At 40.1% G+C, this 25,206-nt stretch overlaps 1 protein-coding gene across 1 annotated transcript in view; it reads right to left on the bottom strand.

Annotated features, from left to right (window-relative positions):
- DGKE (diacylglycerol kinase epsilon) overlaps nt 1-20,649 on the bottom strand; it is a 28,793-nt gene extending 8,144 nt beyond the window's left edge. Inside the window, exons 1-11 of the mRNA XM_020991929.2 lie at nt 20,522-20,649; nt 18,400-18,871; nt 9,600-9,756; nt 7,998-8,117; nt 6,735-6,878; nt 5,963-6,120; nt 4,257-4,308; nt 3,797-3,910; nt 1,966-2,037; nt 692-819; nt 319-430 (exon numbers count right to left, since the gene is read on the bottom strand). Of these exons, the coding sequence (XP_020847588.1) occupies nt 319-430; nt 692-819; nt 1,966-2,037; nt 3,797-3,910; nt 4,257-4,308; nt 5,963-6,120; nt 6,735-6,878; nt 7,998-8,117; nt 9,600-9,756; nt 18,400-18,857 (1,515 nt within the window). The 5' untranslated portion in view covers nt 18,858-18,871; nt 20,522-20,649. The remainder of the gene's footprint in view (nt 1-318; nt 431-691; nt 820-1,965; nt 2,038-3,796; nt 3,911-4,256; nt 4,309-5,962; nt 6,121-6,734; nt 6,879-7,997; nt 8,118-9,599; nt 9,757-18,399; nt 18,872-20,521) is intronic.
- Between the last annotated feature and the right edge of the window lie 4,557 nt (nt 20,650-25,206).

The raw sequence follows: 25,206 nt of genomic DNA, 5'->3' as shown, positions 1-25,206 counted from the left end.
GTCTAACTCAGCCACCTCCTTCCAGCACAGAGGCAACTCTGGTCTCTGAAGGCCAAGACAGGGGCAAATGAGCATGTCCTATAAGTTGGAAAGGGTCTTTGCTATATGGGTGGGGCTCGGCACCATGCTCACTCCTAGGTGATGCACAGCATTTCATGAAGACGAGCAATAAGAAAGAGAACCCACATCAAAATAAATCACTGATTCTCCAAGTACTTGAAGAAAGAGTGACATTACTTTAAAAATAGAATATATAAGAGTGACCTTAAACTGACAGTTAAGAAATGAATAGGGATAAGCCTATTCCATTATACTCACCCGAACTGTATGTGCCTGTCCTATTCGGACAGGATTAGCCAATTTCACTTGAATCTGAGCACAGTGGAAAGACCCATACACTCCAACTACTTCTAATAACCCATCATCATGCCTAAAATTGGAAAAGCAAACAGTGATTATATAAGACTATAAAATAAAAGTCTACTTTGTCAATTGCAATTCAAGGCAATGCCTGATTTTAATAGGCTGGCAACATACAAAATTCTATCAGCTCATCCCTGTTATTAATCTACCTCTATCCACAAATAAGATACACAAACAGAAAAAGAAATCTGTAAGGGAAAATATTTTTCAACTTCGAATGGACACAGATCTTTAAAAGCCACTGACAAGATAACATGAGTTTATGTACCTGGCTAGAGGATAAGTCTCATCTCCCATTCCTTCCCACAGTCTGCAGCCGCCTCCCCAGTATCCAATATTGAGAACTATGATTCCTTCCAAATTAGGCAGATCTACTCGCTCACCGTCCAACTCTAGCTTTAAAGAGATACAACAAGTAGTGAGTAACTAAGAAATAAACTGCTCCCAGATGTACTTGCTTAAGTCACGCTTAAAAAAAAATCCAAAATCTTTGTCCATAGATATATGGCATAATTACTGTTTATTATGATTACAGTGGAGAAGAAGGGAGTATGATGGATAGAGGACTAGTCTTGGAGCCAGGGTCGGCTGGATTGTCATCGCTTTTGATACACACTGGATGTGATCCTGGCAAATCACAACCTCTTAATGCTCAAGGCAACTCTCCTAGTCTGTAAGTACAGAGAAAACGCCAATCTGAACTGGTAGAATGTCCTTTTTGGGAGTTCCTGATACCAATGAAATCACAGATCCAGTTCCTATCCCTATCTATAAAGAAACCCATTGGCATTTCCATGAATCTATAATTCATTGGGAATGCCCATGGGCATTGAATCTATAATTCACTTGGGAAGTACTGACATTCTAGAGAGAAAGAGATTATATTTACTACTCGTCTGTCCTACTGATGTACAAGGGACATCCTTCCAATTGGTCAGTGCTTAGTTACAATTAACATTTGCAATAGCAAAACTAGTCTAAGGATGGGTATCCCTTGATTAAACTGACTCATGGTGAATGCATGTCTGAGGACTATATTACACGCTGGGTATACTATAGTAGGGATTCCTTCCCTTCCAACTCTCAAATTCTCCAATATATTTTCTTTGCTTACCTTAGACATAACCTCAAAAGTTCTAAGAGTTTACTGAGCATCTATTACATCCTATATGAGTCATGTCCCCTGTGTATAACACTAAACACACATGCAATAATTAGAAACAATCTAAGCATATATAACAAAGTGCCAAATTGTGTGATTTGAACCACAAAACTGTCAATGTTCAGAAAAAAGGTAGATACATAACAATAAAAAATTTCATTAGAGGATGGATTCAGTTATGCTGTGGTAATTACTAACAACTTTTACAGCCAATAAACTTTTTTTACATTTTTTACTTTGTAAAAAGGATAAATATCCAGATATCTAACCGGGTCCCTGGAAATCTAGATACATTGGGAATGCAAAATTTTGCATTTTTGGACAGGACTCTAAGAAAAAAAAAAGAAACATAAGAACTGGAAGGAATGTGAATGCCTTACCTCAACTTTTTTATTCAGATCTTTACATTCTTGCACTAAACAATCTTTGGTTCCATAAAATAAATAAACAGCCTATAGAAAAATGAAAGAGAATATAACATTAAACATGTGGCAAGAATTTTAAATATTAAAACACTACACTAACCTTGTATCTTTCATGTATGATGATAGGGAGGAGACACTGAAATAAAGATGTTCTCTGCCATACTGTGAAACTTCTGTGTAATTCTAGTTTATTGCTGCCTTCCTCCCCAAGGGAAAAAAATACTCTTCAAATCAACCCAAGACTCTTTTCTTTCTTAAAAAGAAAAGATTCTGGATGACGAATTTAAGCAAGGCCTTCAATGGAGACTCAGGATGAAGTAATGGAAAGATGAAACAAGCTTTAATGTATTGTCATGTTTTATTCTATTATGTTACTGTTGGTTTAAAAGTGCTAGCAAACTCTGGAATGGCAGGTTAAATGACCACTCTTTTAGTAAAACACTGACTTAACATTTCTTAGTTGTGTTCATGGCTTCGTCTTTATGGTCATTGAGAGTAGGGGTCATATTTCATTCTTTGCACTTGTATCCCCAGTACCTAAGACAGTGCCTGGCACAAGTAGGTACTTAACAAATACTTGCTGATTGAATGACTGTATATTTTGATTCATTAATTTTTTACTCACTTTTCTACTCCAAAAGGCATATCTAAATTTATGAATGAAGTTGTATTTTAAATGAAGTAACAAATCACTTCACTCTAGCAAATCTGTCATTGGTTTTGAAAGCAGAAAGCTGAAGTGCTTGAGAAGGTGAGATAATTCAAAATCTTGCAAATACTCAATCATCTTTGTAATGAAAATTGTCAAAAGGGAAGGCTTAAACCCCTGGTACAGGAATGTAATGGAATATTACTGTGTTGTAAGAAACAATGAACATAAAGAAAAGGGGGAACATTGGGAGACTTACATGAACTGCAGTGCAAAATGAAATAACTGGAACCAAGAAAACAAGATACACAAAGGCTACAGTGAGGAAAATAGAAGGAACTACAATAAAACCATTAAAACTGAATGCTCTAAAATTATAATGGCCAAACTCTGCCTCAAAGAACAGCTATGAGCAAGCACCTCCCTTCCCTTCTTTGCTGAGGTGGCACATGGTGCATGCTGTCAGGCCAGACTGCATGTGGGTTAGTTTTACTTGACTGCTGTTTTTCCCTACTGTGTTACATGGATGGCTCTGGGTGGGAGAAGAGAGGAAGATATATACATTTTCTCCTTTTAAAAGAGAAGGTTTCAGAAATGTGTAACAAGACAAAACAAAATATTTTACATTTATTTTGTACATTCTGTTGCTCAGGCTTTGAAAGTCACGTTGAAAACTTCCAAAGGAGATTGATTCTATGAGGAAGTTAACTGGCTAATGGCCATAGCAAACAAGTCATCTCTTTTTGCTGTGAAATTTTTGTCACTTCAACAAAAATGGTTTTTGGTTTTTTTTAATCAATAAAGTAAATACTATTTAACCAAAAACTTCTTTTGGTTAAAATTATTATTGACTAGGTGATTCTGGCACCTAGTCAGAACAAGTTATGAACAAAATATGCCAACTTTTCATTTTAAATGATTGGATGGTTGTTATAAATTACATTGGACTTCATGGAAAATTTTCCCTTTATTAAACACTCAATTTGACAATCTTAAATGATTACACACATTGAAGAATGCGTACAAATGTTTTTATCAGTTAATTCAGTATTTCAAAGGATGCCAAATAAGAATGGAACTGTTTATTTTTACTGTACCTTCAGCAATAAGCAGGAAATGTTATTTTATCCAACACACCTTATTAATAATTCTGCTGGAAAACAGGGATGGCGTCTTCTCACGGTGAGCATGAAAATTTAGAGCCATGAGAGCATCAGGTCCAACAGAAAAATAGTTGTTCATTGTGAACACCTGCCAAAAAATAAAAAAAAACAAGAATAGTAACATACTGTTCTTTAGCCCAAGATTCTGCCACACACTCAAGTATGTGAGGTTTTAGTCTTCATGCCTAATGAAAACAGTAATACAATATTTATTTTTCATGTGAGACTTGTGTATACTGAATAACAGAATTTTAAAGTTGGGGAGCCTTTGGGATTATCTAATCTATTCCTCCCCCCTTTACAGAGCAGGAACTAAGGACCAGAGAGGAAAAGTGACTTATCCAGACCACAAAGACACTAAACAAAGACATCCACGTGGCAGTTCAAAAACCGATGATCACCTAATATACATCTTTGAAGAACACAAATCATACCTTTGGCTTTCTTAAATTGTAATATCCTTTCTTCGTTATCTGGACTTTCCACCTAAAAGAGAAAGAGATGTCACATGGTGCTTTTCACCCACAACTATCTAGAAGACTTGAGATTGAAGGATCCTATATTATCTAACAGTGTCTAAGAAAATGTATGAAGGTCGTGCATGCTTATTGAAATAACTACGAACCCACAAACTCTAAACAATGCCTCTCACCCCTACCCCCAGCACTCACACTGTCTTCCTCTGAATGAGGGAGAGCCACAAAGTGGACATCCATTTTCTAGACATGGAGATGTACAAATGACAGTATATAACCTTCGCCGGTCATCACTGCTATTTGACAACCCCTCTACTCTAAACTTCCTGATTAAAGTCCTTATTCTACACTTCATGTTCTCACACATCTTTATACTTTCCCCACATGGCTCTGTCTCCTCTTCCAAAGAGTAAGACCACCCACCATGACAACATCTGTTGTTCCCTTTCTCTCCCTTCCATCTCTCAAAGCTCGGGATCAGCACCTGATCAGCTGTTCCCAAGAAGAGGTACTCCAACTGGTTATCACTAAGGTACTCCCTCAGCTCCATTGCCTTCTGCTTTCTTTTGGGTAAAACAGACAATTCTTTGCTTGATATTTTAAAGCAATCTGACCCCATTCCATTTGCAGCCTTAGCTTACATTCCTACCCTTCACAAGCCCTATGCTCTGGTCACCCTGGGTCTTTTCTCTTGATTTTCTACGTGCTCTTCAGAGCCACTGGAACCTTCAAGGTCACCTTGTCCAATTGATACTAGGCTGAGACTCTCTTCTACATTACTGATAAGTGGTCAACCAGTCTCTGCAAGAAGAACTCCAAAGATGGGGAATCCACTACAGACCATGACAGTTCATTTCATTTTTGGATGGCTTGAATTCAAGATGATATTTTTCCTTACTTCAAGCCTAAATGACTATGTAATCCATTGCTCCTAGCTCTCTCTGAAGCCAAGCAGAACAAATTTAATCCCTCTTTTCCATGACAACTCTTTAATTACTTGAACCATCACATCCCCCTCCTAGGCTCCTCTCCTTTAGCCCCTTCAAAAATTCTTTCTATAGAATGGGCTCCAGTCCTATGTTCAGAATGTATTCTATTCCTTCTTTATCAAAATCCTACTAACCTTTTAAGCCCAATTCAAGGGGTAAACTCTCTGAACTCTAAGCCATTAACTCCCTCCGATGGACTTCATGTAGCACCAAATTTGGAGAGTCTTTAAGGCTCTTAAAATGTAATGTCTATGTTATACTTATCTGTGCTTCTGCCTTTTCTCCCCTACTAGACTGTAAACTCCATGAGGGTGAGCCCATGTTTTATCTACATTTTCCATTTCTCAAGAAACTAGTACAGGTTTTTAATAAATGTCTTAATATTCTCATTATTATGTCTTAATATGTAAAACAATTCTGTGGTACAAAGTTGGCAGCATTTCTGTTCATGTTTTTGAAATAAAGTATTTTGAACGCATACTTTATCTCAATGATTCACTCTTATCTCTCTGGTGTTACTTTTAAACATACTCAAATCTCAACATGTAAGTGTACCTGGTATGCTGCTGCTCAGTGCTGAAACTGTGGTTTGCTTAGTATGGCTACAATTCTTCAGATTTGAATGTCAACAATACTCCTAAAGCTCAGGAATTTTACTTTTCTTTTGTTCCTTACCGATCTAGTTCAATTCCATCTGCTTCCATTACATTTCTTAGGATCTGTGCCACCGGAATTTCACCAGCATATCCTGCGCCCCAGCCCATTGTATTGGCTAGATCATTGCCTGTTCCGAGAGGCAAGATCGCAACTTGTGGAATGTACTTTTCTTGTCCCTAGAATTTGGAATGGACAGATTTTAGGTTTTCCTATTAGATTATTTCTATGGTCACCATGTTTGAAAGAATTCAAAGTCCAAAATGATAAGGTTAACGGTATAAGTTAGATTACTACGCTAAAGCATATACTAAGGAGAAAACACAGGGAAAAAAAAACTTAAAAGATTCAATTTAATTTTTCCTAGTTGACAATGACTTCAGAAATTAACCTGTGTCCTTTATTTATTTTTTTAATTTTTAAAATTTTTTGGCTTTTAGGCAATTTGGGTTAAGTGACTTGCCCAGGTCACACAGCTAGTAAGTGTCAAGTGTTTGGTCTGAGGCCGGATTTGAACTCAGGTCCTCCTGACTTCAGGGCCGGTGCTCAATCCACTGCGCCACCTAGCTGCCCCTTTAACCTGAGTCCTTTAAAACCAAAGTTATTCTTCTATTCTACATCACCAGAACTGCAAATTCCCATCTAAGAAATTTTTATTAATATAGAATGATCCATATTCTGGTAGGAAACCAGTACATCAACTTCTACATCAATGACACTAAAGCTGCCCCTTGGGGGAAAGTCCCATTATAGTAGCATAGGAGGTCAAGTAGTCTCAGTACTATTTAAATACCTTGATCTTCATTTCGTCAATTGCATCCAGGACCCAGCCTACGGTGCCATCCCCACCACACACAAGAACTCGAGAAGAATTATCAGGAAGAAGAATGCACAGCTGCAAGGCCTTGGAGGGGGGAATTTCAGTCAGATCAAAAACCTTGAGAGAAAAGAATACCAAAGATGATCTTATGAATTAGTAGCTTTCAAATCTAAAGATGACTCACTGATAGTGATTTATGTTCATATGTCTAGGTGTAGCTAAAAAGAAGGTCCTTGTTATATGAAATGTAAAGGTTCTTTTGTTTGTAATTGCAGCTACTGATATGAAATACAATCTACTCCCTCACTCCTGCAACCAAATGTTGCTCATAAAACTGTCCTATGCCCGTGTATTTTTCCTCTTCCTAAAATACTTCATTTTAGAGGTATGGCTTGTAATTCATGGGCAAGGAATATTTAGACTGCAGTATATATAGTTTGGCCAGAAACCACAAATGGATAATGAACTAGGCCCTGAACTGAACAGAATGGATACATATTGGATTGCCTCTGGGAAACTGAACAGGGATTTTAATGACCCAAAACTTCTCCATGAAAAAAGGCTCACCTTTTTAATGTCAACATTCTTCCAGTGATATCACACAGCTATGAGTCATAAAATGCTACAGTCTGGGAAGAATAAAAGTTTTGGGGCCTCCAAAGGGCAATGGAGAGATGCATGGTGGGAATCAGTACACTAAAACACATTACCAATCATTGCACAGAAAAAGTGTTACAAAGGATTTCATTAGAAAGATGTACGTCCTGAAAACGTGGTGGGATGGCCACAGAGAATGAGCAAGGGGTAACCAATGGCAGTCGGCCTGGGAACTCCACTGGCAGCTACCCCATGTTCAGAAATGGAGAGGAAAGCGCCAAGTCCTTTGGGGGTCTACACAGAATGAGGTGTGGATAGGCTTTTATTTGCTCTGTTAGAAAGAGCTTCCTCACTGCTGAGAGCATAGAACCATTAAAATAAGGTAAGTTTGAAGACCATCTTCACAGTTTTGCATTTTCAGTACCTTTACTCAAAAAACTCTGTTTCTGAATGATGTACTGTGGTTTTTCAACAACTAAAGATGGCAGCCATAAATACAAGTAGACTCAGTACTCTAAAATTACACATAATTCATTTGTACTTATTGCTCATCTCTACAATGAAATGGCTAACATTTATAAAGGCGAACAGTGTATTTGAGAACAAGAATTCAACAACCAAGACTTTTCCAACAGTTACCTGGACTGGATTTAGTAGCATCTTAAATTCTCCCAGTAAGCCTTCCCCCATGTTATTTCCACTACGAGTATTGGCTAGGACAATTATTGGGGTCCACTGCATTCCAAAGGGTACGGCCAACTACAGAAAGAAAAACACACAAAGAAATAAGTGTAATAGATAAGAGGTAGTAAGAAGCGAATTTTCCATTCCCTGCTATCATAAAACCTGTGCTTTGAAAGTGATCATTGCTTTCTATAGTGTGCTGAGAGACAGATGTAGAATTCTTAGTACCAACACTACAGCATACCAGCATAGATCTTAGAAGGAGAAAAGACCTGAAGTTGTCTAGTCCAACCTCCCAGACAACGAAGAAATCACAGCTACATTAGCTCTAATAAATGGTTTCCAGAATCTTAAGAATATTCTGGTGACAGGTAGCTTACAAGTTCATGAACGAAAAAATGATTTATTTAGCATGGCACTATGCTAATGAGGTGGCTTGTTTCAATGTTGCACAACTCCAATTGTTAAATTCTTCTGTATCGTGAGCCCAAAGCTACCTCCCTCTAACTTCCAGCCATTGTCCTAGCTCTGTCCTTAGGGACTTCAACAAATATAGTTCCTTTTTCATGCCTCAAATAGGAAAGATTGCTATACCATTCTTCTCACTAGCCTCATTCTTCTTCCCTGAGCCTTCTCATATTTCAACGTGGACATCCCAGTTCAACTGTTCCTCATGACATGGTTTCCAGACCCATTTCCATCTTAGTTACTCCCTCCCCTGAATGTCAGTGCCTCTTAAAATGTGGTAACTGGAATGGAACTCAATATACTAGATGTTGATGGCTGCTACACAGAGGTTCTTAACCTTTTATGTGCCATGATTATTGAGCCAACAAACAGTTTTGGCAGTCTTTAGGTGAAGTGCACTAATCCCTTCTCAGAAAACTGTTTTTAAATGCAAAAAATAAAATACATGAGGATTACCTAGGGAACTAATCATATCGGAAATTGCCAAAATGTGAGGAAAAAAAAGTTCATGGGCCGTAGGTTAAAAATCCCTGATGCAAATACAGGAGAAGGATACTTTTATTTCCTATTATTTAACCACTTTTCTCCCTTTCTATTTCTCTTCTTCAGAGATATATCCACTATGACTCTAGGTCACAGCTTTGTTCAGTAATTCTTACCTTTGACTTGATGACACCCCAGGGTATTTCTAGTCATTTCAAGGAGTGTTACAAAGTATATATATTTTTAATAAACATACACACATTTAGTAGTATTTATAGCTGCACAGAGGGCTAGCTTTGCAATTAGGATGATATAGGTTCAAGTTCTGCCCATGATACTCAGTGGTTGTGGGATCCTAGCTTAGTCACTTGACCTCTGAGCACCCTAGGTAACTCTCTAAGACTCTAACTTGTTCTGTGATTGTATCTTTCCTAATAGATGTAGTAAATCTTAAACACAGAAAAGACTGTGGATATTTTGGTCCTCAGGCTCAGACTGAAGATTGGCCAGGCATTTATGTGCAAAGCCTGATGCTGAACTTTTACCCTAACCCTGAGCTCACAGTAGGACATCTTAGAGAGCTATTTCAACAGGAATGGTAAGTACCTTAACATAATCAGTTTTTTTGTCTGTACCCCTCCGACTGATGTTATTCAAATAACCTGGGGGAATGATAAGGCTTCTAAATTCTCCAAAATCACACTTTTCATCCTTTAGGCTTTCCAAACACTCATCATGTACTGTGCACTGACACCAAATGCACCTGTAGAAGAGAATATGCAGGAAAATTAAATTTTTATAGAGACTGTCAAAAGTTCAGATGCTCTCATTCAATTTAACAGACAATTGTTTTGGGACTCCTCATCAACTGGGTGTCTTTTCTGATTAAAAGCAAAATGAATCTATCACCAAATCTGTATAAATCATCACAAGAATTTTGTAACAATAGCTTCTAAACACCCTAAAAATACTTTGGAAATAGTGAATATTGTAGCATGTTTGCATATTTCAACCTCTGTGATACTGGAAAAACAAATCAATCCAGGGAGAGCAATAAAACACAGTCAACTTTTAGCCATGCAATGATGAGAAAGAGATGAGACAAGGTTAAAAACTAACAACAGGACATCATTGATACATTGCAAGGTGAAATGAGACAAGTTTACAAACAGATTCTCTTCCTGGGTTTGTCCCATCTATAATGACCTAGAACCCTCAGCCAGTAGGATGAAGGTCCCAAATTTCCATTCACAAAAAACTCTACAAACTCTACAAAGAGAGGCATAAGAATCAGTGGTGATTAAAGGAAGAAAATGAATTTGGCTTCACTCTGAACACAACCCTCTTGTTTTTTTTGTGTCAGAATTCAATATGAGGTCAGGAACAGTGGGACCAAGAAGCCATCTTTCTTGCTCACAGAAGGGAACTAGCATTTTCTATGACCCAAAGAGAAGAAACTTGAGGGTAACTTTTAGAGCAGCTTTGTATTTGACCTGAGTGAAAGTGTGGTTTGGGCAACGGCTGGAAAAGATTTAAGCTTTTTCTTGTAAATTGGAAGTATAATGCCATCCTCCATTTTACCACTACTAACTATTAAAATGATAGTAGAAGTTTTCAGCCTTATGACTGCACATAAATTGTCAACTCTTAAGATTTTTCCCCCCTAGTTTATTCCCTTTCCCAGGGGAAACAATGATAGTGAAATTAATCAGACATGTAAGATGAGCATTTTCTTTTTCATATGATATAAATTATTACTTTCTTTTACCAAGTGTCTATTTCCATAAACCCTTTTCCATAATTGTACACATGACAACTTGCTTCAATTCTACAAACATCTGAATTGCCTCTTACATGCAAGGTGAGAGGCAGTGTGGCTTCAATGCATTGGGAGAGCATCCTAGCAGTCAGCAAACCCTGAGCTCAAGCCCTGCCTGTGACCCATTCTGGATGAAGGACAAAGGTCAAGTCCTCAAAACCCCTGAAGCTCCAAGCAACTAACTCTCAAAGACTCTAAGTGGCAGAGTAATAACTAATGCAATGTGTAAATCCCTAAGTATAAGCAGGATAATTAAGTGATTAGAAATGGCTTCCTGTAGGAGGCTGAATATAATTGTGCCTTGAAGGTTCTGAGGGGCAGCTGAGGACAAGGTTTATTCCAGGTGTGGGAGAGTCTTGGGGAGAGGCCCAGAGGTGGGAGATGGATCAATGGCCAAATCTGGGCAATAGCCAATTTCACTGAGCTACGGAGTAAAATCGAGAGTAACATGCGATCAGCTTGGAAGGGTACAGTGATGCCAAAAGGGTGATGGGCTTTAAACTCCAGGCTGTGGAGTACTTAAGAGGTAATAGGGAGCCAATGAAGGTTCGAGAGTACTGTGGTCAGGCTTGTACTTTAGGAAAGTTATTCTTGCAGCCTGAAAGATTCGTTTAAATTTTCTAAAAGTTTCTCCTAAACTGATACTTAAAACTATTTCCATTTTGTTCTGGATCTTTTCACCATGTATTTAAAATTAGGACCCATTCCTCTTATCTCCTCCCCCATTTATCTGACTTGAGCTAGGTCAAACCTTACTATGATATTAGTTGATATAATTACTATAAAAGCAGCTACCAATTAAAAGCCCGCACAATTAGAGGCAGCTGTGGATAGAGGAAGACTTGAGTGCAAATGTGGCCTCCGACACTTACTAGATGTGTGATCTTGGGCAAGTCACTTAGCCTCTGTTTGCCTCAGTTTCCTCATCTGTTAAATGGGGATAATAATAGCACCTACCTCACAGGGTTGTTGTGAGGATTAAATGAGACAACAGTTGTAATGCACTTAGCACAGTGCCTGGAACAAAGTAGGCAGACACAAAAATGCTAGCTGTTATTATAATTAAATAATACGTTAGTTCTATTTTCAATAATTAAGGAGCAGCATGGGGTAGTGGATAGTGCTGGATTTGGAGTCAAGAAGACCTAGGTTCAAATCCTGCCTCAGACACTTAGTAACTGTGGGACTTTGGGCAAGTTACTGAACTTCTCTGTGCCTCAGTTTCCTCATTTAGCAATGAGGAGGTTTGGACTCTATGACTTCTAAGGTCTCTTCCAGCTCAAAATCTATGATCTCATGACTAAAACAAACCACTAGATCAATTCAAGATTTAAAGAAGGTATAGTGCTAATATCAGTACCAAGGAAATTATATTTTCTTGCATAACTTTAAATTAGTAGTACAAAAACTTCTAATAATTCACCATTAATATAGTTACAAATGCATACAATCTTAAAACTCTCTCTCTCTCTTAACACATCACAGGAACATACCAAAGATAAAAAGAACTAAAAGGACACAAGGATACAAATGAATATAATGCCCATGTTAATTTTTAGCTGTTGAATCCCAGCACTGATGTCAGCTGGAAATTGCTTATGACTGTCACTAATTTCCACAAATACATTAACAAAAGGAAAAGGAACTCTTGGCCACGCTGCTGGTTCGTTTGTCTAAAAATAACTACCAGTTTATATCAGGCTGCTCTTCCTGAAAAACACTAGATGGGATCTGGTACTTTTTTCTTGCTTCAAAAATGAGTGCTGTTACGTGAAATGTTAAAAACATTCTAACTGTAAACAAATATAAAATCAATGACCAAAACAAAGGAGGCCAAGTGAAATAACATTTTAGGTCAGTGAAAGGGAATCTTTTCTATGAATTTAAAGGTATAAAAAATAAGCTCAAAAATAAGTCAAAGGCAACTTAATTGCTTTTGGAATTATACAAATAAAGTGGTTATTAAATGTCCATGATTTTGCTATGAGGCATACAATCCAAAGGTTTCACTTTAAAGAGGAATATAATGAATTTTGCAACACATGGAAAGCTTTATATCAACTGATGCTGAGCAGCATATAAGTAAACAGAACCAAGAAAACAATCTATGTATATATTGTCAGATATTTTTCATATATTAGTTTGGGTGATTATTTTTTCTCTTCTTTTTCTCTTTTAAAAATATATTCTTTGTTTATATGTATTGTTTTATGTATTATTCTTTTGGTTTATGACTCTCTAGAAGGGGGAATAAGGAGGGATACAAAAAGCAATTTAGGTGATGTAAAAGCCAAATTATCAATAATAAATGTACTAAAAAAAAAACCACAACAGAACGTTGCCAATTATCTGTGCCTCCAGAAATATTTTCCCCTAGATGTCCTGTAGGTAATTCAATATATCCAGGACAAAACTGGTTGCCCAACCCTTAAATCTTATCTACCAAAACTTGAGGGCACCATCTTCCCAGTGACCTAGGTTTTCAGCCTTTGACTCTGTCTCCTTCCCCAATCCAAGTCAGTTGCCAAGTTGTGTTGATTCTACTTTATCCACTCACACAGACACCACACTAGTTCACACCCTCAGTTTCTAAGATTGTAATGGGATTCCCTACTTCAAATCTTTCACCTCTCTAATTCTACGCTCCACACTACTGCCAAAATACCCTGCCTAAGGCACAGGATAATCAACTCTGCCTGAAACTCTGTAAGGACTCCCTATTGCTAGGTGGAAACACAGTTTTCTTAGCCTGGCATTTAAGGCCCCCTCTCCATAATGTGACTCCTAACTTTCTAGCCTTATTTCATATCACACTTTCATTTATTTGCTGCTTCAGCAAAACAGGATTGCTAGCTGAGCCCCAAATTTGACATTCCCTATCCTCCAAATTTGACCTCCATGTATTTATTCCTACTATATGATCCATCCCTGATGGCTGGAATGCACTCTCTTCTCAATGCCATCTCTTAGAATCATTATTTTCCTTTAATGGTCAGCTGCTACCCTGTCTGTGAACCCTCCCATGATTATTCCTTCCCACTCCTCAATCTCTTTCTCAATTTTCCTTCTATTACACTTAGATGTATGTGTATGTGTTCTATCTCTTCTTATTGAATGGATGCTTCTTGAGGGCAGGGACTCTGGTCTTTCCTTTGTATCCCAAACACCTAGCTCAGTATCTTGAACACAGGCGGCACTTAATACTGTTTGCTCAGATTAAAAGTTCAATTCACCAGCTTTTAAGATAAAGAATATAGAACAGGCCTACAGAACGTTAAAATGTAGAACTCCCAACCTCCTTTTTTACAGATAAGAAACTGAGGCCCAGAGAAGAGAGCTGACTTAGCCAAAGTCACATAGTTAGTCAGTATTAGAACTAGGACCAGAACTGAGGCTTTTCTGACTCCCAGTCTTGTGCTTTTTCATACTCTTTCATTTGATGACTTTGTCAGTTCTCATGTGTTTAATGACCATTTCTAGACTTGAGTTCAAATTTGACCTTAGATACTTACTAGCTGTGTGACCCGTGGGCAAGTCACTTAACCTCTGCATGCCTCAGTTTCCTTGACTATAAAATGAGGTTAAAAATAGAACCTACGTCCCAGGGTTGTTGTGAAGATAAAATGAAATAAATTTGTAGAGCATTTTAAATGCTAGCTATTAATATCATTATAATGAAAGCTTTGTAACTGTTGACCAAAAAAAAAATTTACTATCTCTACACAAATGGCTCTAAGACCAAGTCCTAGTCTCTTTCTTTAGCTCTAGTTAAATATCACCAAATGCCTATTGGACACTTCAAACAGTATGTCCCATAGACATGTCAAACCACTACTCATAAGATCTGTTCTTTCAAATGCATCCCTCTTCTGAAGTTCCCTCATTCTGTCCAGGTTACTAATTCAAAACCTTGGTGCAATACTCAACTCCCCATTCTTCCTCATCCACCCTATCTAGTCAGCTATCAATCAGATCTTGAATTCCTCCACCACATCAGGAACAGCTACCTCCTCACCATATTAACTCTTGCCTTGACCACTGTAATAGCCCAACTGGTTTTTCTGTGGTCAAGTTTCTTCCTACTCAAATCCACCAAGCTGTCAAAATGATTTTCCTTAGGTTTAAGCCTGATCATATTACCTCCCTACTCAAACTTCAGTGGCTCCCTAGTGCCTCTATGATTAAATATAAGTTTCCCAGTTGTTTTTTCCAGCTGGTTCCCAACTTGTCTCTGTTGTCTGCCTCATTGTACATCATACCCCTTCCCATACCCTGTTGAGTTTGTTTCTGTTCCTTTTGCACACCACTCCATCTTCAGTCTTTAAATCTTTACACAGATTGTCCCCCATACCTGGGAGACTCTCCTTCTTCATGTTGGCATCGCAAAATTCCTACTTCCTTCAACACTCAGCTCAAGAATCACCTTTTTACATGAAGTCTCTCCAGATAGCTCCTACTGCCTCCTTCCCTAAACCACCTGCTATTTGGTCTGTATATACCACATAGGTATATGCTGTCTCCTCCAGGAGAATGTAAACTCCTTAAAATAGTGACCTTCATCCTTTTCTTTGTGTCCCCAATGCCTGGTTCTAATGACTGTTGATTGATTGTCTTTGCCTTTCTAGGCCCCAGTTTCATCGTCTTTGTATCTGCATCCCCTGGGCCTGGGAACAGTGCCTGGCACATGTTACTATTCAGTTTTTTTAGTTGTGTCTGACTCTTCATGACCCCATTTGGGATTTTCTTCGCAGAGATAATGGAGTGGTCTGCCATTTCCTTCTCCAGCTCATTTTACAGAGGAGGAAACTGAGGCAAACAAGGTTAAGTGATTTGCCCAGGGTCACACAACTAGTAAGTGTTTGAGGCCAAATCTGAACTCAAGAAGATGAGCCCAGCACTTTATCCACTGGCAACCTAGCTGTCTGGCATGGTATCTGCTTACTGATATCTATCTATCTATCTATCTATCTATCTATCTATCTATCTATCTATCTATCTATCTATCTATATATCTATATATATATATAATCTGCTTATTGACTGATTAAGCAAATACGTCCTGAGGTTCAGGGTTAGCAAAAGGTAAACTTCCTTATTTACTTAGACCTAATTGGACATTTGACTTCACAGTAACATTTAAAAGGGCAATGATGAATCACTTGGTTAAACACTGTTTATATTACTAGAGCTATTTTTTAACCTAAAATTTTGGGAAACTTGCTGCAATTAGAAGATATTGCCTTAAGAGTTAGATATACTCAAGCTGAGAACCAATCTGGACTGTTTCAGAAGTCCTAAATATCTATTCCCTTTATTTCTTGTTCTGAATCACCTCACATAGACACATAGACAGTCACAGCAGACTACAATGCTGCATAAAATTCCTGGCTGAAATAAATCTGCATAAACATTACTAAATGTGCAGCCCTTCCAAGCAATGTAGTCCTTCCCTCAGGGAACTATAAACACCTAAAGAATAAAAGTAAATCTAACTAGAAATAAACCAGACTCCTCACAGCGACCTTTAAGAATAAATTCTTGAAAAAAGGAACCCCCATGTACCACTGATTATTAAATACAGACAACCAAATTACATAAAAGAAATTTGTTTTTGTTAATTTTATTGGATGAAAAATGTTCTAGAAGTTATTACTGAAGAATCTTTGTAAAAGGGGAAAAGATGGCAATGATTTCAGGATGAATCCTAAATGTACTAGGAACAAATCTACATTTTCAAAAATAAATATCCAGAATGCAAGAGCCTTAGGTTCACCTGTTATGAAAAATTCCAAATTAATTATTTTATGCTAACCTAATCAGCTGCTTGTCAGATGTTCAAGAAAACCTCTTTTATCTAATTCTGCTCAGAGCGAAAGACTGGGAAATATCACAACGCTGTATTTGTGACCATCTTCTTTATAACCTAATCCCAACCCTCTTCAATCAAAGCCTGCCTACGAGCAGCTATGGAAACTATTTCAAGTCACTGCTAATCTAGCTCTCAATGAGAATAAAAGGATAAAGTATAAATAGAATACCAAAATCTGAAAAGACAGAGACCATACAACTGTCCAGATCTATTTGAAAGCTAGCACACACGGCTGCAAATCTCCTAGGACATGAGAGGAGGTTTTAGAAATAAAAACAAAAACCAGAGTCTGAATAGAAATGTCACCTTTCCTCATAACACACATACACTGGTCTTAAAACCAAAAGAGCATCAGGAATTTAACACAGTGTCCCTGCTTTCCCCAACTCTCACAGCGGGAAGAGACCTCAGGGACCATGTAGCCCAAATCGTATCTGAATAAGAAACTCCTTAACCGTATCAGATAAGCTGTCAGTCATCCCTCCAATGAGGGGGAACTGACTACTTCCACTTTTGGATACCTCTAATCATTAGGAAGTTATTCTTTACATGAGCCTCAATTTGTCTCTTTAGAAATCCTAGCCACTCTAATAATGAGTTGATATTTAAACAGTGTTTAAGGTTTGCAAAGCACTGAACATACGAGATCTTAGAATGTTAGAAACCACACATTCAGAAGGATGCTTGTTCATTCTCTCTCTCCTTTTTTTTCCTCTAAGTTTCTCTTATTTTTCTAACCCTGCTCAGCATGCCTTGGTTGTAGAGAAGGCAAGAGCAAGAGATGCAATAGGAGAGAAGATCCTTAACTGCTACAGTCTTATCTTTGAATCTTCAGGGCCTAGCTCAGAGCAGTTGTTTAATAACATCTGTTGAAATGATTTGTACAGCCATTTTTTTTTCGTACAGGAAACTCAGGCTCAAAGGAATCAAGGGCCTTGGCCATGGTCACACAAGTATCAGAGGCATGATTTGAACCCAAATCTCTCCTGACTGTAGTCCAGCACTCTTTCCCAGTACAAAAATTAACACTTTTTAACAACCTTGTGGCTTCCAATAAAACACACCAGAGGAGGAACTAAATTGTTTTCACTTTTCCTTTCAGATGGTACTCATAAAATCAAACTCTAGCACAGAGAAGCAATGAAGAACAAGAATGTGGTTAACTCGCACTAGTGCACAGAATTCATTATAAGGTCTTTTTGCCTAGTCAAAGTCACTAATTATTAATACAGTGAAATCTGTTAAGCGGACATAAAGACCATCTGTCAAAAGAATCACTTTTCTATAGCCTCCTTAAGCAAATAAGGCTGTCAATAACATCCATATGGTGACTCTCAACAACTTTAATGTGCTAAGAACGTCACTTAGAATACGGATATTTTTTCTGATCTATGTGGTGACTAGCAGGCTTCTGAATTAAGAATAAATTAGTTTTACAATCTTGAGAAAATATTTAATATTTTTCTAACCCTATCCCCAACTCTTGCTCTAGGGCTGAACTGGATCAGAAGCATGAGACACATACTGTACATTCACTGAATGGTTCCCTTATTTGTCACTGCAGTCCATCGTCAATGCTGGTGAGATGCGTCATACCAGTGATGCTAATTAGCCTGCTTCATGAACGCACCCAGCCCTGGAACATTAGCAGAGATCAAAGCAGGCTTCCTCGTGACATTATACAATCATCCCAACCTTGCGCCTTCCAACTGCAATACCTGTAATCGCAGAGCTTAGGCTGGTTACCACATTGCTGCTTGCAAACAAAACAGTAACTGCAGAGAGGGACATTGCCACGGATCCAATGGTGATCCATGCCATTCTGGTCAATCTTCTCACTTCTCAGCATGATCTCTTTGCACTGGAACCGGCGATCTGCTTTCTTGAGGCAATCTTCACCAGTGCACAGCCCACAACAGTTACAAAAGGCACCCTGGAGGATGTGCTGGGAGCACACACAGCAGTACGTCGGTTGGCTGAAAAGGTCTGTGTCCCGCCAGGTGTGTTTGCTCTTGCGGAAAATGTCCTTCTGGTAAAGCTGCCTCCGGGATCTCTGGAAGCTACACCACAAGGTGATCAACACGGGCACCAACACTGCGCAAAGAGTCCACAGGATCAAACTCCCATCAGCAAACATAGTAGTAGGGGCAGGAAGTGATCGCTTATTCTCTTCCATGTTCCCGGTTTTTGCTTATTTAACAAGAAAAAGAAACAAGAAGGATTAGTGTTAGTTTTTTCCCTCTACCCTTTCACCCTCTATGCTATACTTTAGGGGAACATGAATCACAGAATCTATAATTTTCCTCTTGGACTTTTCTGAGATACGTCTTAATGCTCTCCTGCCAGCACTAGCCAGGATACCCCGTCAAGGAAATTACTGCAAAACAGCTCCCCTCAAAACCACCTTAGGTCCAGTTTGGTATCCCTTCTCTCAACCCTACTCCCCACACACGCCCCAAAAAACTGCATGAAAAGCAGTCTCTTCTCATCTCAGTACCTCTTGACTATTACCTTGGCAAATCTTTCTCATGGTGTCATAGGGTTTAGAAATGGAAGGGCTCTGCTATCAACTAGTCCAGCCAAATCATGTTACTTTTCTGCTAGACACAAGAGATCATTTCTTAGCCATGGCTTTACCTTCTCCTAGAAATCCAGAGTTGTCCTCTTAAGGAACAGACCACAGAAGAGGAACAGGATGCCAATGCCAGCCTCCCCTCCCTCTCCTTCCCCCTCATTAGAGCTGGAAGGGACCTCAGAAGTCATCTAGCCTGGGAGCTCTCAATTTTTTTTATCCCTATACCCCCTGACCTTCAGTAAACCTTCTTATACTTTCTATTCAATATGAAAGGAAATTCTAAAGTTTACCAAGCATATTTACCAAAAAAAAAAAAAAAAGACTTTCCTATGCCCCGTCTGCTTCCCATTTCTAAAATGACAGATTGGGACTTCTAGCTCTAAATACAGGATCCTATGAAATGCTAGAGTTTACCATGCATATAAGGAAAAAAAAAAACCAAATCAAAACAAAAAACGTTCCCATACCTCCAATTCAATCATCAGTCTAAGTTTCTAAACCCATAAAATGGGGAGGGGGGCGGTTGGATTTGATGTCCTCCAATGTCCCTTTTACCTCTCAATCTAGGATGCTGAGGCTTTCACGAGTGTACCATGCACATGGGCATAAGATGTTCCCATACCCCGCTAATTTAATAACCAGTCTTGCTCGCTACATCTGTAAAATGAGGGAGGGTTAGATCTGACGGCCTCCAAGGTCCCTTCCAGCTCTAAATCCACGATCCTAGGGCATTCCAGAGTTTATTACGCATGTGCAAAACCTTCCAAAATCCACTAATTCCTTACAAAAGGAAACAAAGACTAGGCTTTGCCATGGATATCCACATATGAAATAAAATAGATTAAGTGCGATAGGGTAATACAGTTAATTGCCAGAATATCCCCCACACCCCGTTGACAGGCTTTCTCCGGTGGTGTATCCCAGGTTACTCCTCATCTAGTCCATCCCCAACCCTTCTCTTTTTGCAGATGAGAAAACCAAGGCCCAGAAAGAAGGGAATTGCCCAAGGTCCCACAGAAGGTGGCAGTGTCAGAATCCGAACCCAGGTCCCAGGGCTCCCAAACCTTGCCGCCCCCCACTCAAATCAACAACTGAAGCACCGGCTCTCTGCCGGGCTCTGCGGAGACGGGGACAAAAAGGAACCAGCCGCTGCTCCCCAGGTGGGGGCGGGGACGGGTCTCAGTTTCCCCAGGGGAGCGAGGCAGGCATTGGACTACTACTTCCCGGTCCTAAAGCCTGATCCTGACCAACTCGCGCCCTCCTACCTGTTGGGGCCGGAGGCTCGGCAGTTCCCGCCCTCGCTTCCCACCGGGCTCACTCGCTCCCTCTCGGCCCCGGCGGGGCCCGAGGGGCTCAACAAGCAGAGCCGGAGCCCGGAGGGGGGCGGGGCCACAGCGGGCCTCAGAGCGCAGGAGCGGAAGTGGCATCACGGGGGCGGGGTAATTGTGGAGAGTGAGCCGATCATTGGCCGAACAGTCCTGGGCTCGTCCCAGGGGCGGGGAAAAAGGTGGGACCGGAGCGGAGGGCGGTGGAAACCCGTGGGCTGGGGACGGAGTCTTAGGGAGACGAGATGGGAGGGGGAAGGGAGAGGAGAGGCGGGAACTTAGAAAGGCGGGATTTCGGGGTGGGGGCTAAGGAGGTGACATCATCTTCTGTAATCGAGCGGACATTTCTTAAGGACTGCGGCCCCCAGTTGTTTTTTTGTGGTTGTTGTTTTCTTTTCTGTATCTGTAGCAGCCGCCGCAAAGAAAGGCAGGGTGGCAAAGTGGCATGGCTCGGTGGATAGAGTCCTGGACTTGGAGTTAGGAAGTCCTGGATTCAAATCCCTTTCCGACACCTACTAGCTGTGTGCCCCTGGGCAAGTCATTTAACTAGAATGCTAGACCTGGAGTTAAAACTGAGTTCAAATCCCTTCTCTGATGCTTACGTGCTGCATGACCGTGGGCAAATCATGTCAAGTCAACAAGTAATTTGTCAAGCATTTAATATACATCAGGAACTGTAATAAGCACTAGAACAAAGGAAGGTAAAGTCAGTCTCTGCTCTCAAGTTGCTCACAATCTAACAGAGAGACAACATGCAAACAACCCAGTACAAGCAAGCCAGACACAGAGGAGGTAATCCACAGAGATGGCATGAGCATTATATGGCATAAGGAAAGGCTTCTTGCAAAAAGAGAGATTTTTGTTGTTATTGGTCCTTTGTTCTGGAAGAGGACTGTGACATCAGGAAAATGACTCCATGCCCTGCAAGTGAATTGGATTTAAGTGAGGGAGGGCTGTGCAAAGTCACCAGCTTCACTCTCTCCTAAGGAGCCATCTGGGTCCAGGGGCGAGATGCAGATCAGGATGACTGGAGACCACCCCATAGAAGGAAGCCTGGGAAGCCTGTGGAGATGAGGAGGCAGAGCACTCCAGGCATGGGAAACAAGGAACCTGCATTGGAGTGGAAAGATGGAGTGTCTTGTTCCAGAAACAACATGGGGTCTAGTGTCACTGGATCTAGAGTATGTAGGGGTGAATGAGATTTAAGAAGACTGGCTTTGAACATCAGAGGCAGCTAGGTAGGTGACCCAGTGGATAGAGTACTGGGCTTGAAATCCGGAAGACCTGAGTTCAAATTTGCCTTCAGACACTTACTAGCTGTGTGACCCTTTGCAAGTCTCTTTAACCTCTGTTTGCCTCAGTTTCATCTGTAAAATAGGGATAGTAATAGCACCTACCTCCCAGGGTTGTTGTGATGATCAAATGAGATAATACTGGTAAAGTGTTTAGTACAGTGCCTGGCCCCTAGTAAGTACTATATAACTGTTAGTAATTATTAGCTGTTATTAAGAGTCACTTAACTAGAGTTCTGAATCAGTTGTGCAGTCAGCAGTCATTTATTAAGTGCATACAATGTGTTAGGCACTGTGCTGAATACTTGGGATACAAAGAGGAGACAATCCCTTATATAGAGAGCTGGAATTGGAATTGGGAAGACCTGGGTTCCAACAATCAATAAACATTTATCAATTGCTTGCTGTGTGCCAGGCACTGTGCTAAGTGCTGGCGATATAGAAAGCAGTTTTGGTGAAATGATAAGGTTGGAAGCCAGATTATAAAGGGTTAAGAAGAGAGTGAGAGGAGAGAAAGTGGAGGCACCTATTGTAGAAGCCTTTCAGAGGAGTTCAGCTGTAAAGGTCAGAAGAGATAGAGAACTATAATGAGGATGGAAGGATCAAGTAAAGTTTTTTTCAGGGAGACCTGGTCATGTTTGTAGGCAGTGAGAAATGAGCCATGGGGCAGCTAGGTGGCACTGTGGATAGAGCACCAGCCCTGGAGTAGGGAAGATGTTAGTTCAAATACGGCCTCATACATTTACTAGCTGTGTGACCTTGGGCAAGTCACTTAATCCCAAATGCCTTAAAAAGAAAGAAAAAAGAAATGAGCCAGTAGAGAGGGAGAGATTGAAAATAAGTGAAAGAATGGGAATGAGAGAGGGGGCAATCTGTTGGAAGAGATAGGATAGAATGAAAGAGGGATTAACTTTGGTAAAGAGTGAGGCTGCTTCATCACGTGAGATAGGAGTGAAGGAGGAGATAGTGACAGAAGGCACCTGAGTGACAGGAGATGAGAAAGAAGGAGAAGAAGCTCACGGCTAATGATCTGCTTTTTTCTGTAAAACATGAGGCTGCGTTCTCAACTGAGACAGTGGGGGTAGGGGAAGCCATGGGAGGTTTGAGGAGGGATGTAAAATTATGGAAGAGCCACTGTGGAGGGTGGGATAGTGACCTGGTAAGTGAGGTATGGTAAGATTGCCTAGCAGCACAGAGAGCCCAGTTGGTTCAGATCTTGCCTCTTATATGTTCTTACTGGCTGTATGTCTCCTGGGGAAATCTTTTAACTAGAGTGCTGGATTTGGAGTTAGGGAGACGTGGGTTCAAATCCATCCTCCAACATTTACTGGCTGGGACCCTTGGCAAGTTATTTAAGTTTCTCTTGACTAGGGTCATGTAGGTATTAAGTGTTAGAGGTGGTATTCAAACCCAGGTTTCCCTAACTTCAAGTCCAACACTTTGGTTAAATGACTTTCCTAAAAGTTCCCTGGGTAGTAAATGTCAGAGGCAAGATTTGAACCCAGTTCTTCCCAACTCCAAGTTTAGACTCCTAGCTGAATGACCTGCCCACTATAATGCATATATAAGCCACACTCTCCTCTGATAAAGGGGCTGGACTAAACAGCTCATAAGGCCCCTTCCACCTCTAAATCTATGCTCTTTTGATCTATGAACTTTCCTGAGTCTCAGTTTCTTCGTCTGTAAAATGGAGAAAATAATACCTCACAGGATTGTTGTGAGGATCAAATGAAATTATAATGCATGTAAAGTGCACCAAAGAACTTAAACCATTTATATAAATGTCAGCTGTATTTAATAAAAATCATCTGTGTTCTGCCCAAGTAAGAGCAGGCTTCCAGGAGTACATGAAATAATTTTTAAAATATACATATTTTAGGGAAGGAGACAGATAGACTTATTTGAGAAATTTAGGTATACTGTATTGATCCAAGTATAAGCTACATTCTCTCCCAAATCTGCATGTATAAGACTTGGGTGTGGTCTGTAATCTGGCTTATGGTACCATGGACACATTTAAAACTCACAAAACTCGGTAGCAGCATCTCTTCAAATCTTTTCTTGCTCTTAATTCTGTGAATTGTGAAGGGTAGAATGAGTAGGAACATCTCCCTCACTGTCCCACACATACCCTCTGGAGGAGACTGTGTGGGGACACTTTCCCAGATGGTTCTGAAAGGGAACAGAGACGCTTTCTGCCTTTGTACTCCTAGGAACTGCCTGCATTCCTGCTCTTTAGAGGTAGGGACCTCCTCTCAAAAGTCATCACCTCTCCCATTCTCCACCTGGTCCTTGAGGCTAATGAGGACCCCGGCCATCCCTCTTCCTAAACAATATGCCATTTATCCCAGGCCAGAGCTCTGTTCTCTACTCTAAGGTAACTAGGTGGCCCAGTAGATAGTATGCTGGACTCAGAATTAGGTAGACCTGAGTTCACATCCTTCCTCAGATACTTACTAGCTATGTAACCCTGGGCTAGTCACTTTAACCTCTGTAAAATAGGGATAATAATACACCTACTACCTCAAAGTACTGTTTTGAGGATTAAATAAGAAGAGCTATATGTAAATACTAGCTATCATCATCATAATTATTATTATTTTCTGGTTAAATGAGGTTGAGACTGCTATCTGCAGATGCAGAGGTGATTCCTGGGGACTCAATGGATCTCTGAGAAAAAAGAGAGAAGAAGAGAGAGGGAGGGAGTTGGGCTTGGTTGATTCCATGGAGCCGTTGGCTTTCCAAGAATTGAACTAGGCCAGGAAATGGTCTAGATATAGAGGTTGGGAACCTGAGGCCTTGAGGCCACATGTGGTCCTCTAGATCCTCAACTGCAGGTCTTTGAATCCAAACTTCACAGAATAAATCCTCTTAATAAAAACCTTCTAGACTCTGGAAGCAGAGAGACAAAAGACAGACAAGTGGGATAGGGTGGAACTAGTGAGAGTGACTCATCCTTATCAGTCTTGGTTTGAAAAGCCTGTTTATATTCTAGGAGAGGGACTGTGTGTGGGAGTAAGTCCTGTTTATATCCCAAACTGGTGAACAGTAGTTAATTTTCATGTGTGACTATATACATTTTTCCTTTCAAAGAGATTTTTTTGAGAGGTACAGCCCATTAGAACCTCCTATAGTTAGACCAACATGGTAATAAAGGATATGGCTATAGGTCAACCAATGTCCATGTGCTGGTGCTGCGCAAGTCAACATGCTAGGGACTGATCTGCAAAACCGCACAGCCTGGCCCTGTTTCTAAACTCTGACCCGTCACACCCCACGTTCAGAGATTTAAAGCTGGGAAGGACCTTAGAAGTGATTTGGTCCAATCTCTTA

Source organism: Phascolarctos cinereus, unplaced genomic scaffold, assembly GCF_003287225.1.
Source record: "Phascolarctos cinereus isolate Bilbo 61053 unplaced genomic scaffold, phaCin_HiC Scaffold_5;HRSCAF=322, whole genome shotgun sequence".
NCBI lineage: Eukaryota > Metazoa > Chordata > Mammalia > Diprotodontia > Phascolarctidae > Phascolarctos > Phascolarctos cinereus.
Note: the sequence above shows the minus strand (reverse complement) of the source record. Positions and strands in the feature narration are given on the sequence as shown.